Source organism: Bactrocera dorsalis, chromosome 1 (assembly GCF_023373825.1).
Source record: "Bactrocera dorsalis isolate Fly_Bdor chromosome 1, ASM2337382v1, whole genome shotgun sequence".
NCBI lineage: Eukaryota > Metazoa > Arthropoda > Insecta > Diptera > Tephritidae > Bactrocera > Bactrocera dorsalis.
The window spans coordinates 28,051,130-28,067,031 of NC_064303.1; the positions used below are offsets into that span (position 1 = coordinate 28,051,130).

At 37.2% G+C, this 15,902-nt stretch overlaps 5 protein-coding genes across 5 annotated transcripts; 3 read left to right on the top strand and 2 right to left on the bottom strand.

The window, feature by feature from the left end:
- The first annotated feature begins 312 nt into the window (after nucleotides 1–312).
- Nucleotides 313–2,029, top strand: LOC105223757 (uncharacterized). The gene has a single exon (XM_019989379.3). It carries the CDS (start codon nucleotides 717–719, stop codon nucleotides 1,659–1,661), a length of 945 nt encoding a protein of 314 aa, XP_019844938.2. The 5' UTR covers nucleotides 313–716; the 3' UTR covers nucleotides 1,662–2,029.
- Nucleotides 2,030–2,688: 659 nt separating this feature from the next.
- LOC105223756 (malate dehydrogenase, cytoplasmic) lies at nucleotides 2,689–5,942 on the top strand. The gene is made up of 2 exons (XM_011201572.4): nucleotides 2,689–2,847; nucleotides 4,736–5,942. Exons 1-2 carry the CDS (start codon nucleotides 2,845–2,847, stop codon nucleotides 5,732–5,734), a joined length of 1,002 nt encoding a protein of 333 aa, XP_011199874.1. The 5' UTR covers nucleotides 2,689–2,844; the 3' UTR covers nucleotides 5,735–5,942.
- Nucleotides 5,943–7,005: 1,063 nt separating this feature from the next.
- Nucleotides 7,006–8,097, bottom strand: LOC105223755 (ubiquitin thioesterase otubain-like). Its single transcript, XM_011201571.4, has 3 exons — nucleotides 7,926–8,097; nucleotides 7,501–7,800; nucleotides 7,006–7,435 (listed from the first exon to the last, which is right to left on the bottom strand). The coding sequence occupies exons 1-3, from the start codon at nucleotides 8,001–8,003 to the stop codon at nucleotides 7,028–7,030; spliced, it is 786 nt and encodes a 261-aa protein (XP_011199873.1). The 5' UTR covers nucleotides 8,004–8,097; the 3' UTR covers nucleotides 7,006–7,027.
- Nucleotides 8,098–8,344: 247 nt separating this feature from the next.
- LOC105223754 (REPTOR-binding partner) lies at nucleotides 8,345–9,467 on the top strand. Its single transcript, XM_011201569.4, has 4 exons — nucleotides 8,345–8,525; nucleotides 8,876–8,957; nucleotides 9,024–9,145; nucleotides 9,215–9,467. The coding sequence occupies exons 1-4, from the start codon at nucleotides 8,481–8,483 to the stop codon at nucleotides 9,314–9,316; spliced, it is 351 nt and encodes a 116-aa protein (XP_011199871.1). The 5' UTR covers nucleotides 8,345–8,480; the 3' UTR covers nucleotides 9,317–9,467.
- A 3,108-nt stretch (nucleotides 9,468–12,575) lies between these two features.
- LOC105223753 (titin) lies at nucleotides 12,576–15,513 on the bottom strand. The gene is made up of 2 exons (XM_011201568.4): nucleotides 15,261–15,513; nucleotides 12,576–15,197 (listed from the first exon to the last, which is right to left on the bottom strand). Exons 1-2 carry the CDS (start codon nucleotides 15,279–15,281, stop codon nucleotides 12,714–12,716), a joined length of 2,505 nt encoding a protein of 834 aa, XP_011199870.2. The 5' UTR covers nucleotides 15,282–15,513; the 3' UTR covers nucleotides 12,576–12,713.
- Nucleotides 15,514–15,902: the final 389 nt, after the last annotated feature.

A 15,902-nucleotide genomic window follows, 5' to 3' on the forward strand; every position in this document is an offset into this window, starting at 1 on the left:
TTATTTATTTATTTATAGATTTATATATTTTGACTATTGTCTTTTTATTATTATGACGTATTAATAAATTTCTAACATACTTGTTCTCCAATATTTACGATTGATTTTATGCTATAATTCTAGTGTTATGAAGTTTTTGAGCGAACCGAATATATTAAAACTTTTATTACTATTTAATTTAGATAACGCTCTTATTATAAAAATGTAATCAAGAACATAACGAGGATATTTGATCCTTTTTTCTAGATCAATCCAGTGGATGTATTTACAGAAATTTTCAATCTCACCATGTTTTAGCTGAACTGCATCTTGCACTGAACACACCACGTACGATAGAGAAAAAATAAAGAAAAGAAGATTTAGCAAATCACCCACAACAGAAAGAAAATTTTTGTCTTAAATATCAACATAAAACCAATAATAAATATTAAGCGAAATAACAAAAATTACGCATCATTATAAAGTTAATATTCTTTAAAAGGCACACAAGCAAATTGGGCAATAAAAACATAGTGAATAATCAAGTCAAATAAACAATAACAAATATGACTTGAAAACAAGCGAGACGAAGAAAAAAGTAGTGGAAGTGAAAATATCAAATTTTTGGCAAAAATTTTGTTAAGAAGCGTATTTTTTGTCGTAAATTTTCAAAAGGTTTAGGTCAATGTAAAGTCAAGAAATACAAAACAAATTGTGCAAATAACTTGTTGTACAGTATGAAAGCAAGTTCCATAATGACGGAAGAAATTTCGAGCAAACTCCATAAATTGGAAATCAATTCAACGGATCCAGCACACTTAGGAGCGATTAATCTTATTGATACTGCACAGTTACCATTAAATTTGAATCCTTTTTACGAAGATGATGCGAATTCGAATGACTTAAAATTTGAAGATGGAAAGATTGTTTCGAGTTTAACCCAAATGCAAAGAAATAATCAAGGTTGTCGACGTTGCAGATTGCGTCGTCGTTCCGAGAGTAGTGCAGATGCATACAAATCCGCAACGACGGTTCTATCTACAGATACTTCCGATGTTTCCTGTGAAACACACACTATATTAGGAGTTCAACGACAATCTTTAAAGCATCGACGCAGTATTTTGCGACCACCCGTGCTGCGCAAACTGCAAAATTTACAGAAGCTTCTGCACACATTGCCTAAAGTTGATAATGAGCAAACCTCTACAGGTGCAATGGGAAAGGCTCTGAATTCGTCAATAAATAAAAATTTAGTATCACCAGGATCGAGTAGAGGGATATGCGATTTTCGTGATTTAATTCATGAATGTGAAAATCTATTAAATTTAGAAAATGATGTCAAAGGACGATTTGGTTTAGTGAGTCCTGATCAACGTGTTTCAAAAAATTTTACAACCATGCAGTCATCTATGCTATCGCGAAGCCTGTTTAGTAACAAAGAGAGAAATAGTTTTGCACATACCGGTGCTCAAGCTTGTTCGCCAGAAAGAAATGTTGGAAATAATACCCGTTCCAATGCAAGTACATCATGCTCACAGCAAGCTGGAAACGGTGCCGCCGGAATTGCAAATAGCAGTGGCACCAGCGACGATGTAACGATCGATGAACTTGCCAGCTATTTTGATACATTTGTGCACATACCGAAGAAAATGTCAACTATGGCAGAAATGATGTATATATGAAGTGGTTTTAGTTGAAGGATACGGTTTTCATGCAGTTTTTAATATTTGGCGCCACTCTGAGCATCAGCGTTTACAAACGAACAAATACAAATGGAGATCGCTGTAGCAACAATCAGTTAAACTAAGATTTTATCCAAGTATTCAAGCTGTGTAGACAGCTTTGTTGTGAATCGATCATAAATTTATTCTCCTATCTTTATGTTTTTTCTTATAATGGCTATAAAATATGATTATGTATTTGAATTTGTAAGGTATATATGAATGGATTTTGCTTTATATTATTCGTAGCTATATGTAGCTTATAATAAATTATACTAAGCAGTGCGATGAGCCTGTTCTTAGATAGTTTAATAAGTTTTAAATTGAAATTGTGTTTTCTTCAAAAGCAAGCCAAGGAGCAATTATTCCGAAGTTACGAAAAATTTAAACAGTGCTGAAGAATTGAATTCTATTTCCTTTTATATACAATTGACACTTTATTGAGAGTAATTTTGAAAAATTATCTGACGATTATTAGCTTGATTAAAAGAATGACACTTTGTCCTTAAATGCATCCTTACATTTATTTAATTCGATTAACTAAATCTTCATTGATTTCAATAATGATTTAAAAAATTATCTGACGATTATTAGCATGATGAAAAGATTGATACTTTGTCCTTAAATGCATCCTTACATTTATTTAATTCGATTAACTAAATTTTTATTGATTTCAATAATGATTTGAAAAATTATCTGACTATTATTAGCTTGATGAAAAGATTGACACTTTGTCCTTAAATGCATCCTTACATTTATTTAATTCGATTAACTAAATTTTCATTGTTTTTAATATGATTACGTTGTAAGATAATAAATATATTTTTAATAATGGATTTCTATATTGATTCAAAACAATAATATTTTTGAATTAACCCAAAGATTTATAGAAATTCTAACTTCTGCAATGTACTAGTCTTAAAAACAAAAATGCAACACTGCATGCTTCGTGTACTCGCCATCGGCACTCCAAGCAAAATATGAAATCTGACATTTCAGCTGATTATTCTCCATTTCTCCATCCATTTGTGCGGTACTAAGTGAAAAATTTCTTACGAATTTTCAGCCTATTGAACATTGTTATTCGTTTTGATTTAATTTTTAACTCTTGTTTTCGCAAACTTTTTTAAGGAATTAAGCAAAAATGGTAAGTCCATAAACATATTAAAATTTGGTATAAGTAATAAACACTCGTACCATACCCTAAGCCCTTCCACTTCATAAATTCTTTTATATACGAAAAATTCATATCAGCCACCTAGTAATTACTTTGTAACATTCATTTGACCTTTTTTCGATGTATTGAAGTGAAAATAAATAGCGCAAATGGAATAATATTAAATTATTCTGCCGGAATATATGTGCCAAATCCAGTACGTCAGCAAAAATGAACTTGAAATTTTCGGTTCGCTATTAATAGAGGACTTTGATTATCTGGCATGCTGTTGTTGGCAAAATAGAAAAACCAGCAAAAAGCAACGTTTCCGCTTGTACTATTTGTGTCTGTGATAGGCCAAATGCATCAATTTGCATATAAATTGATAGGAATAGGTGGTGGATTGAGATAAAAAGATGACCTTGAAATCTTAACTATCTAGGGTAGTGATTAGGTATATGCAGCGAACCGGCCGGAAACTACATACATTCATGTACAGAAATTATATTTAGATGTACACTTATGCGGGAATACATTTCTCATTTGCTATAATATGTGCTTATCAAAGCCAAGGGTCACGTAACGGAAGATTGTGTATTATATAATAATTTTCTATATAGCGAAATTCAATTATCAATGAAAAAATTTAGCAATAACTATATAATTGATCGTCAGATTAATATGGCCGTAGAATTTCCAAAGCAAAAATAGATACTGTAGAAAATATGCTATTGATAATTAGATTTTTCAAAATATCTTTGAATAATAAAGACAAGATTAGTAAATGTACTACGTCATAAAACACCTCTTTAAATAAGAGTTATGTACATATATGCGTCTTAACGCTCATTCACGCATCAGTTTTTACTTCGCGATTATATTTTGAAATGCTAATTCTGGGTTCATATAACAAAGCACATTTGTCAACTATATACATACATATAAAGTGATAATCCCAATCCAATTCATTAAGATAAGCAATTGTTATTGTACGACTGTGTAACGGAGGCTCGTCTGTTTGACATCTGTTTTGTTGTCAGGCGTAGTGATGCTTATTTATAAACTTTTAGTTTTAATTAATTGACCTGACGTGCATACTTTGATGTTAATAGTTTTTTATTTTTTTTTATTTTAAATGTAATCTACTATAAATGAAAAGTATTGAATTATATACATATGTATGTATGTATGTATAATTAATGTACATCCAGGATCTATGCACACAAACAAAATGAAAACATGTGCCTTTAAAGATGACATGCACCCAAAGCTATTAATAGTTGAGGAAGGTAATGTAATTAACAAATGCACCTTCATTCTTTCTTGGCACCAATACAACATCTATAATGCCAATAGCCAATAACACGACTTTACAAAGTTATTTTTTTATTAAGACAAAATCAGGGATATGTCAGCTGTTTCAAAAGAGAACCTGAGTGGGAATATGGCTATTAATATTTTTTTTTAGTATCACCGCGACAAATTTCATATCTATAATTAGTAACATGTTTATGTGGCAACGAAGGAAACTGAAGCTTACTTAAAAACAAAATATTTTTGATTGCATTTCAAGAATTTTTAGGGGAATGGTGAGAATATTTAAAGCTATACATACGGATGTGTTGTAGAATAGATATAGAATAAATCAATGCACAACTGTATACTATATTACACTGTAAGAATAAAACATTTATTGTATCTAAGTAGCGAGAATTTTATGTAGTTAAATTTGTCAATAATTGAATGAATAAATAGGGTCTATGAATTTTACAGCTATTTCTTACAACCTGCCCGTCTTTTCTATTTTCTTACTCATTTATTTCGATATTAAATTTACTTCTCTTCTTATGGTGACGAAACTTTTTTCTTTTATCTGCAGGCTGAGCCAATTCGTGTTGTTGTCACTGGTGCTGCCGGTCAGATCGCATACTCTCTGCTTTATATGATTGCACGCGGCGAGGTGTTCGGCAAAGAACAACCTTTAGTTTTGCATTTACTGGATATTCCCCCAATGATGGGAGTACTTGAGGGTGTTGTCATGGAGTTGGCCGATTGTGCTCTGCCACTCTTGCGTCAAGTTATCCCCACCGCTGATCCCGCTGTAGCATTTAAGGATGTAGCCGCTGCCTTTTTGGTCGGCGCCATGCCACGCAAAGAGGGTATGGAACGTAAGGATCTGTTGTCCGCCAATGTAAAAATCTTCAAGGCACAAGGTCAAGCTATCGACCAGCACGCACGCAAGGATATTAAGGTCTTGGTTGTTGGCAATCCAGCCAATACCAACGCATTGGTATGCTCACACTATGCACCATCAATTCCACGTGAGAATTTCACAGCCATGACCCGTTTGGATCAAAATCGTGCTACCGCACAAATCGCCGCTAAATTAGGCGTACCAATTAGTGCTGTTAAAAATGTTGTAATCTGGGGTAATCACTCGTCCACACAATTCCCTGACCCCAGCAATGGTATTGTTGAAATTAACGGCAGCACCAAGCGCGTCTGGGATGCTGTCAACGATGCTGCCTTTTTGCAAGGTAACTTTGTGGAAACCGTGCAGAAGCGTGGTGCTGCTGTTATTGCTGCACGTAAAATGTCATCGGCCATGTCGGCGGCTAAAGCGGCTTGCGATCATATGCACGATTGGTGGCATGGTACCACATCTGGTCAGTTCGTTTCGATGGGTGTACTTTCGGACGGTAGCTATGGTGCCCCCAAGGATGTTGTTTTCTCATTCCCAGTAGAAATCAGCAATGGTAAATGGAAAATTGTACAAGGTTTGCAATTGGATGACTTTGCCAAATCGAAGTTGGCTGTCACCGGCAAGGAACTGGAAGAAGAGAAAGGAGAAGCTATGGCTGTCTGTTCTGCAGATTGACTAGCTACAACGGATGCCAAGTTGTAAAAGCGCAAGCTGCATGTGCAATTATAAATTATTTTATATACACATAACAGTAGCATAGCGCTCACACACAAAATAAAAATCATGTAATAAGTAAAAAAAGTGTTTCAACGAACGTATCCAATATAATAATAATAGAAATTGACTCATTAGTTCATTATTAAAAGAAAATTAAAGAGTAAAGAATGAATAAATATATATGTATATGTTCATAACTAGTTTGTTCATTTTTAGTACAAGAGATTAAAATAAATTAGACAATTTATTGTATAATTTTTATATACTTCGGGAAGGCAAATACGTTACTTGTTTATATAAATATTGTATAACTGCTACAGAAAAGTAGAATAAATATTCGTACAGACAAAAATGTAGAGTTTTTCTTAAGTCGCCTTTTCAGGCGAAATAATTTGAAGTTTCATGATTTGTCTGTTTTTATATGCCCTATTACCTACATTATTTTTATATATTCACATACCCTTACGAGTGTATTTAAAATTTGACACGAAGTCGATTTAGTCATGTCCGCCTGACTGTATATGCGCGAACTACGAGTAGTTCTTCACTTTTTGAGATATCGTTCTGAAAATTTGCAACGGATTTTTATCCGGCCAAGGACTGTCAACTCGGCCGCTACAACAATATACAAACTCAATATAGATAGATAAGACATCTTTATATACCCTTTTATGCTGTAAGAAATTCACCAGTGAAGGGCATATGGCTTTGATGCAGCAGAAATTAACGTTTTCCCTTGTTTTTTTTTTTTTTTTTTAATGAGAATTCACTTTCATTCATTTAGTGAAACTATTTCGTTTTGTCTTACAACTTTCGTGTGCTAGTAGGATCTGGTTTAATAATGCTTATTTTAGTAATCGCAAAACACATATTTATATTGATTTAAGAACATTTAGTTTTAATTTATATTTTTTGGAAAATATTAATTTAATGAGTAATTATTGCAATATATCTTCATAATTTACTCCAGTGTGAAATATCGCAAAATCTCGAAATTAATTGATTACAATGTATTTATAAATCCAAAATATAATTGCAGTTGAATGACTCGTATGATCATAATATCATTTAAAATTATTTAGACCTCGTTAATGAATGTAAACAAGTAGGAAATCAATTCAAGCTGTCTAATATACAATTAGCGCCATAAATAATATACATACGTACATTTAACATATTCTTAGCAAATTAGAAAAGAAGCAGGCAGCTTAGCTCCTAGCTTTGAGGCATTGATATCTTCAAGTTTAGATTTTAATTGGGATACAGAATATCGTAGTGACCCGGTCGATAAATTAGAAAAACTTTTGGTGTACTACCCTCTGGAAAGTCGTGCGCCTTTACATGCGTATCACCCCGATCCATATATTCTACGCGCACGCCTACACCTAAAGCGGTACAGAGTGCAATAATATGTATATGATCTGATTCCTTATACATTGGTTCCACTTCCTGATGACGAAATTCTTCAATTGTAAAATTTCCTTCAATGAAGTGCTGATAAAAATCAGCCTCTTCTTGCAGCTTTCCAGAAGTGAGTAAGCGTAAATAGACTACTACATAATCAGAGTAACCTTGCTCATTGAACACTTTATGCAGCTCGTCACATACTTGGTCTGTGGAACCGCTTGCAGGGTCTACTCGTTTAACCACTTCCATAAACTATAGAAAAGTGAGAATAATGAATTGTTATATTCTAAAAATAATTTATATAAAAGCATACGTACGGTATCATGAAAGTCCTCTAGCGTGAAACTAGGGAATCCCAACTGCACTAGCTTATCTTTCGATTTTTCCGCCAAGTCTTTGAATCGTAGATATTCATCTTTGTTGGATATTAAATGCTCTAAGTAAGCATAAGCGAATGCACGAAAAAAGCAATTTCCGTCAGGGCGGGTACGTCGTAAGAACTTATACTTGCCGGCAAGATCTTGAATTTTTGATGTGAAAACTTCATCACCCAGATACTCAGCATTAAGGCAAGTTATGGGCAGTTGTTCACTTACCAATGGTGTCGAGTCACTTATCTGTGTATAGACCGAAACAAAATTTTAAGTGTTTGGCCTTTGTTGAGTGGAGGCTGGACGACAGTTCTTTGTCAACACCAACAAACAAACCCTCTATTTAATTAATGCTACAATTTTACACATACCTCTTTTTCGATTTCGCGTTGTTGCTGCATAATCAATTCATCACGATTAGTGCCATCATTTTGTTCGATTTTATCCATTTTACTACGAAATAAGCAAATTTTGTTTTTAAAATCAATAAGAACACAAGAACAAAACAGCAATATACGCGGCCCAAATCTATTGTGAATTGCCGCTAAGAACGGTATTTAGACATATGTACATGTTGCCACATTATATTGCTATAAAAAGAATAACTATTTATGATAATATTTCAAATAAACATTTCTTATATAAAAAAAAAAAAACAAATATTATCTTAGTGGATGAATACTTTTATTGATATCTCAGTTGACTATTTTAAAAAACACCAATACTTATAATTATTGTATCAGTGTAAATGCAACATTGTGAAATTAGGCGACTATTGCGACATCTGACATCTAAAATTTATACTTAAGTAGAACACAAAGAAAACAAACAATTTTTTATAAACGCATTGTAGCTAAAAGAATAATTATTTATTTGTTGTGAATTTTAAATATAAATCACTCAGATTAACAAACATTGAATAAAGTATGGATTGTGATGAAATGCAAGTCATAGAAGAGCCAAATCTTTCAGTGAGTAAGACTTATTAACTATTGTGGGTGTCGTGAAGTTCAAGGACGTTAATGAGCTTTAATGCGTAGTTGCCCTTTTCTGAATAGTTACAAAGAACGAATCACTTTTTTTTTTTTTATAAATTAATAGCTTTTAATTTTCAATTTGAAACACCATTCGAATTTCACACATTAAATACTACGCAATAGTTTGGCTGTACTTTTGAGTTGGAATAAGGGCATAGCTTCGCTTAAGAACAAAAGAATCAACCCTTAAGTATTAAAATTTTTAAATAAAGGATTTCTTATAAGTTGGCTTATTGAATATTTGTATGACATCGAATTAATTTCGTTTTGTATGATATTTTCAGGAACGCAAAGAGACGGGCAAAAGGGGCCGTAAACCAGGACGTAAAGCTTCCACGGAAAAAGTGGATATAAGAGCCAAATTAGGTTTGTAATGCTATCAGAGTGAAGCCGAATAGGATTATAGTAAGAAAAGATTTCATTAAATTCCAGAGCGCAGTCGTCAAAGTGCTCGGGAATGTCGAGCACGTAAAAAATTACGTTACCAGTACTTGGAAGAGCTAGTAGCCGATCGCGAAAAGGCTGTATTGGCTTTGCGTGAAGAACTGGAGCGAGTAGGTCAATAGAAACAACTATTGTTCTGGAATAATCAAATTTATTTTAAAATGCATTCTTTTTTTTAGTTAAAAAAATGGAGCACAGAACTTAGTGAAGGTAACATACCAGACGGCTTTCAGCAATTACTGGAAGAAGCAGGTGTGCTAAAACAAGAACAAGTGATGTGAAACTAAATACCTCGATACCTAGTTTTTACCTGTTTGTTTTTTTATTTAATATAAAGTTAAAGTTATAATTTTAAGTTTTTATTACTATATAAGTGTAGTAAGGTGTCATACATTATTTTTACTGAATTAAAAATGGTTTACAAATACGAAATGTCTTAATATATTTCAAAATTCAAATAAAAGGATTAGACATCGGCAGTGCCGCAGCTTCTTGGTGAGTAAAGGACGTGTGACAAATTTCAGATCAATATCTCATAAACTTTAGGAACTTACCGAATTTACCGAGAACACCTTGACCGCACTACCCATTCCTGCGGGCGTATTCGTTGTCGAAAGTCAATCCCGCAATGTGATCCATTCTTCGCGGACAAACTGGGTAAAGCACGTGAAGTTTTGCAGCCTCTCCACCGATGTAAGTAGGCTCTAGTTTACTCTCAAGGCCTTGTTTAATCCGAACTGGCATGACGATCGAGTTGAAATTTCCACGACAGTCGGTTCTACGTTACTGGAATTGACCAGGATTTATCCGGCCAAAGGTCGGTGAGTTTTAGATATTTAGGTTAAATTGAAATTCGATCTGTAGAAAGTTGAAAGAGTAATCTGGCCATCCAAGGGGAATCTTATCGTCCGATAACTCCCATTTTCAAGTAGTGAAGACACTTGACGGCCTTGTTACACCCAATGTTCACTCACCACCTGAGTCTAGAAGACCATCAACATGACTTCCGAAAAATGTACAGCAGCACCATAGCACGTACCATCATAAACGCCCAAATAATTCGTGGTCTAAATCAAAAACCATCCTGTGGGAGTAGCATCCTCCAAGAGTTGGAATTGTCAAAAGCCTATGCCAGAGTCAATCATACAACACTATTATAGGACATCGAACAATCTACGCACCCTCCAGGGCTGAAGAGGTATGCAGATAATGATCTATCTGAGTGGTCAGCAATCAGCAATTTTGAGAAAAGGCAAAAATAGTTGCTGACAACAACCATGGGCCGGCCAGTGTTGCTCTGCACCGATATGGTTGCCTGGATCTAGTGAAAGGCAGACGAAAAAGATTCAGGTTGGTTTTTAAGAAAGAAATAGTGTTTCGCTTTGGGACATCGCCCGTCGATATTTATTTTATACCGTCACCGCTTTGACATATCGACTTACAAATCAGTTTCAGTTATGTACCGCCGAGTGTAATGGTTGGGTTCGTGTACTTAAACCGAACCAATTTGAATATATTAAACCGATCTATTTTTGAATCTTGAGATGACTCCATCTAAACACGATTCCTCTTCATTATGGAGAACAAAGTATCGACATAGATCTTGCAAAGTATTCAGTAAATAGTACTTTTGGTTATTTTCTATAATGGAGCTATGAACACCTGAAGAGGCGGTTCTATTAGCAAAAATATGACTACTGGTCCGATATTGCCAGCGTTTTTCTTTAGCTATCCAAAGTCAAGTTAGGTAAGGTTAGATGGGTGCTCAAAGATCGCACATGGTCTACTACATATATTTAGTCCTTTGTGAGATCAAAGACTGCAGAAGAACTCCTGTGTTCGAACTTATAAATTAGCAAAACGCGTAGTAGCCAATACAAATTGGTACAGGCTTTTAATTTCCATTCCCGCCTGGACGTTGGGATGTCTGAAAGTATACTCTTCCAAATGTTTGAATCTTGACCTCCCAAACGCGGGAGGTGTTGAGTTTTTCCACCTCTTTTCCTATACAGCTTCTTGAGATGGCGTCTGGTAGGATTCCCTCACTTCAAGGATAGAATCGCCGATTTGATATCTGAGTGGATGGTCACTTCTCTGAAGGAGGCTGCACTTCGGAGCAGTAAATCTACTGCTACCTTAATTGCAACCTCGGCCTGGAAGACATTGCAATAGTTAGGAAGTTTGAAGCTGGAGTTGATAGAGAACTCCTCACAGTAAACCCTTCCACTAACCTTCCCCTAAAGCTTTGACCCATTCGTGAAGAAGCTCACTGCCCCTCTCCTCCAACGGCTTCTTCCTACCCACAACTTCCTCGTCGGTATATGGGTAAATAAGGAGCCGACAGAGTTCGGTTCGGCGACTCTATGTTCCAAGTGATCTGGTATGAAGTCAAAGTGAGTGAGAGTTTAAGCATGTGTTCCTTTAGGAACCCAGACTTTCTGCATGTGATGGCAACTTTCGCAGGCATACACCTTCCGACGATGTCCACGGGCGATATTTGCAACATGGCGTTAAGTGCCATGGTTGGAGTGGAGCTTAGTGCATCACACGTACTGTTGAAGGCCGCACGTTGAACGCTCTCGAGTTTCTTTACAAGTGCACATAAAGACCCCATAGAACATAAAGGTGGGGTCGTAGAGCCATAGAACGACTTTCGGTGATGGAAATCGATGTCTTTTTTGCTCTCTCTCTCTTCGATATTCGGCTTCCATGAAAGCTTCTTATCCAGGATGAGCCCTAAAGATTTCACTGTGTCATTATTTGCGGCAGCGGTACCGGGATCTTGTATCTTCTAGGTAATAAAACCATCTAAGTGATTCATAAACAGTACTCAGGATCTTTCTTTTGACTATAAGCGCCGGCAGCCATGATCTGTAAGTTTTTTAAGCAGGTTGGCCGTAACATGGGAGCCCTTCGCAGCTTTCGGAATCAACGTGACTCTTATTTGTCTTCAGTCCCCCCGAGATGTAACAAGTCTTATGCAGTTCGTATAGATAGATGGCAAACAGTTGCATGACACCTTAACAGCCTGTTGTAATTGCTCTGGTATGATGCCATCCGGTCTCAGGGACTTGAAAGGTTTGAACGAATTGATCGCCCAGTTCAAGTGCAGTTCATCCGGAAGGTCGACAAAGACCGTGAAATCGTATTCCAGCGCTCTATGAGATATTTTTTCGCAGAAGCTTTTACAAGAAGTCCTCTTTGCCTTCCTTAACTCAGACTTCTATATTGCAAGTCCTGTTTTATGCAACGCCTAGTCGTTAGTTGGCCCACTCCTACGGGCCTAAATGCTCTGATTTTCGAGAGTTCTATATTCCACCAGAGAGGATTCTTCCTGCTTTTCGGAGTTTTCAGTGGACAGCTCTCCAGTGCAGTTTTACATGCCGTGTGTGTCACCCGTGTCGGTGGTGACCAATGAGTCTATCCCCAGCGCGCGTGGGAGAGTTTGTATAAGACTCTTGCGATACATTTTCCAGTTTGTATTCCTAGGATTTGTGGGCGAACATTCAGCCCTTAATCATTAAAAAAAATGAGCAAATTTCAAATGCATATAAAGATTTTATCTTATAAAAGTAAATTATATAGAAAATTATGTTATAAATCATAGCTTAAATCTAGTTTGTGCGTTAAGTCTGCTCAGTCTTACGAACCACGTTTTTCATTTAATTTCTGTCATATTCAGGATGTGCTACTCGGCACTACCGCTCGTATGGCAGGCAATGAGAAGCCGAGTGGTTGTTGGAAAGGCAGAGAATGCAATTGATAAACCTGCAGTGGCATCGTGATCGGTTGGAGACGCGCTAGCATACGGAAGCTATGAGTGCTGGCCTGAGCTTGCATGTCATTGGCGGTTGATGGTTCACCTATTGATGAACCACCATCTCCCGCTGTCGCTCCATCATCTACGTGTATTCGAAACGGCAATGCCGTTGGCTCAAAATGTGCTACAACCGGTTTGTTTTCCGAGGCAAATGGCTCGAGATCTGAGGGCGTTGCCGGTGTAGATTGTTTAACACCGAATTTATTTTCCGGTGTAGGCTCAAAACGCACCATTTGTGGTTTATTTTCGCTAGAGGATTGATTTAGATCCGTTGGCGTAGTGCTGGTAGCAATTTTATATCCAAAGTTTTGTACTTGCTGATGCAGCAGTTCGGCGCGTATCGCTGCAGCCGCTGCGGGTGTATGCGCTTTAGCTAACACAGCTTTAGCGCCATTTGTTATATGCCTAGGTTGCTGTTGTTGTAACTTGGCGTAATTAGCATTTTGATTGGTGGGATATCCGGAAAGGTCATGATGTTCAAAATGTTTGTGTTCTTCGTAATCGTGTTTCTCTTCATGATGCTCGTGTGCATCGTCTTTGTGCTCGTGTTCGTGGTGTTCGAACTTGTAGGGCTCATGAGACGCATGTGGCGTATGTATAAAAACAGGCACTTTCTTTTCCACTTCCACTTTATAGGGTACCGGCACCTTCTTTTCCACCTCGACTCTATAAGGTACGTGTACTTTCTTCTCCACTGGATATGGCACCGGCTTTTCGATGTGCACGGGTACTTTCACTTCGACTGGATATGGTATGTGCTTTATCACTGGGAATGGTTTTGGTATATGCACTATCTTTTCAACAATTTTCTCTACCGGAAATGGTTTGGGTATATGTATAACTTTCTCGACAATTTTTTCAACAGGTACATGAATCTTTTTCTCTACGACTTTCTCAACCACTTTCTCGACTGGATATGGTTTCGGCACATGTACAACTTTCTCGACAACTTTTTCAACCGGATATGGTACCTTTTTCTCAACAATCTTTTCAACTATTTTTTCCACTGGATACGGTACCTTTTTCTCGACAATTTTCTCGACAGGATACGGTTTTGGCACATGCACAATCTTTTCAATCGGTACATGCACAATCTTTTCGACGATTTTTTCTACCGGATAGGGTATCTTCTTTTCAACAACCTTTTCGACAATCTTTTCTACCGGATATGGTACCTTTTTCTCAACAATTTTCTCTACCGGATAAGGTTTGGGTACATGTACCAATTTTTCGACTATCTTCTCTACAGGCACATGTACGATCTTCTCGACAGGATATGGTTCGGGCACTTTTTTAATGATTTCCTTAACATGATTATGATGATGATGGTGATGATGATGCTTCACCTTAATTTTCTCAACATGATGATGCTCCTCTTCCTCGTGAATTTCATGTTCATGATGCTCCGTGCTACTCATGTGTGGTTCATCTTGCGGTTCCTCTGGTGGTTGGAGAAAAGCATGCGTAGCATAACTATCCGAAGTTGCCTCTGGTAGCGGTTCATTTTGTGCGTGGGCTTTCGCTTTAGAACCGAACGTAGTATGTGCATGCGCTGACGAAGCCACATATGTAGGCTTTTGGGCAGACTCCTGCTCTTCTGCTGCCTCCATCACATGCTCATGCATCTCTTCGTAGTTGTGGTATGGTTTTGTATCACCTTCATATGCATTTTGATGCCGGTTATTGGCTCTTGTTGTCGGCAGTGGGATTTTTTTCTTCTGCTGCGCCATTTTCACCGAATGTGGCTTGAGAAGAGCATGCGTGGCATAGCTATTCGAAGATGCCTCTGACAGCGGTTCCTTTTGCGTATGTACTTTCGTTTTAGAACCGGACGTTTGTGCATGCGCTGACGAAGGCACATAGGTAGACTTTTGCGCGGACTCGTCCGCTTCTGCTGGCTCCATAATATGCTCATGGACCTCTTCGTAAGTGTGATGTGGTTTCGTATCACCATCAACTGCATTTTGCTGACGATACTGTTGGTTATTATTTCGTGGTGTTGTTAATGGCTTCTTTCGCTTCTGCTGTGCCGTTTTAACCAAATGCACGATGTGTCGAATTTTCTTGGTGCCACGCTTGTCCCGTGTTGTGCCACCATTATTGCTGCCATTCGGTGAAGGCACCTGAACTTCCACGCGTCTCGATTCATCCGCATGCAAATCTGCTACGCTGCCGCTCGGTTCCTCCACGTCACGTTCGGCATAGTTGTAGTGATGTATCGCATATTCGTGTACCTCATCGCGCGGCAGGCGACGTGTAGTCCTTTTAGCTTGGCTGCTCGCGAAGTAGCAAAGGAAAAAGAGCAAAAGCAGCGGTCGTAGTCGGCGCTGTCGATGTTGATGCTGTGGGGATGAAAAAAATAAAAGTAGGGGATCTCTCGTGATTTGAATATCGGTTGTAATTACAATCGATGGCTGCGGGTCCATATTATCCTTGCGTGTGATGCTTGCCGCGTCTGCAACTGTTTAATCCAAGTGAGTGAGCGCGTTGTTAGTTCGCCGTTATTACATACATATGTATGTGTGTTTACTTCGAAAAATAATCCACTTTGCACGAAAAAGTACTTGACGCCTTGCTGCCGATATACAAACTGTTTGACGTGTTGCACATCATTTCGTTATTTATAACCAACGTTGGATATTGCGCCAACATTGCGAATCCGCTTAAAAGTAGAACAATTAATTCCTTGCAACGCCTAAAAGATATATACATATATATATATATATGTGTGTGTGTGTGGGCGAATGTATGTATGTGTAGCGCGCCAAACACGCACTTCGCTCTAGCGTAACTTTGTGGAGTTTTTTTGTACTTACATACATATGTGTATATGTAATTTAGTTGGCGTTAAGCTCAAGTGCAAGGCAAATGCTCTAGCCCGTCGTGTTTGATTTATCGCCAAATGCATACTTGTATACGCATACATGTATACACATACATATATGCATACTCCTACCGCGTCGGTTATAAGCACCTATACACATAAACACATCTACATACATATTTGCGATTTTCTAGCGTTCGCGTTGTATTTTCAATAGTTTTCC

Bases quoted from the DNA above. Each gene is read 5' to 3' on its own strand.
- LOC105223757 (XM_019989379.3), top strand. From the start codon at position 717: ATGAAAGCAAGTTCCATAATGACGGAAGAAATTTCGAGCAAACTCCAT.
- LOC105223755 (XM_011201571.4), bottom strand. From the start codon at position 8,003: ATGGATAAAATCGAACAAAATGATGGCACTAATCGTGATGAATTGATT. The intron at 7,801-7,925 runs GTATGTGTAAAA...GTCTATACACAG, and splicing joins AACGCGAAATCGAAAAAGAG to ATAAGTGACTCGACACCATT. The intron at 7,436-7,500 runs GTACGTATGCTT...ACTTTTCTATAG, and splicing joins TAGAGGACTTTCATGATACC to TTTATGGAAGTGGTTAAACG.
- LOC105223754 (XM_011201569.4), top strand. From the start codon at position 8,481: ATGGATTGTGATGAAATGCAAGTCATAGAAGAGCCAAATCTTTCA. The intron at 8,958-9,023 runs GTTTGTAATGCT...ATTAAATTCCAG, and splicing joins GGATATAAGAGCCAAATTAG to AGCGCAGTCGTCAAAGTGCT. The intron at 9,146-9,214 runs GTAGGTCAATAG...TCTTTTTTTTAG, and splicing joins TGCGTGAAGAACTGGAGCGA to TTAAAAAAATGGAGCACAGA.
- LOC105223753 (XM_011201568.4), bottom strand. From the start codon at position 15,281: ATGGACCCGCAGCCATCGATT. The intron at 15,198-15,260 runs GTAATTACAACC...TCATCCCCACAG, and splicing joins TGGACCCGCAGCCATCGATT to CATCAACATCGACAGCGCCG.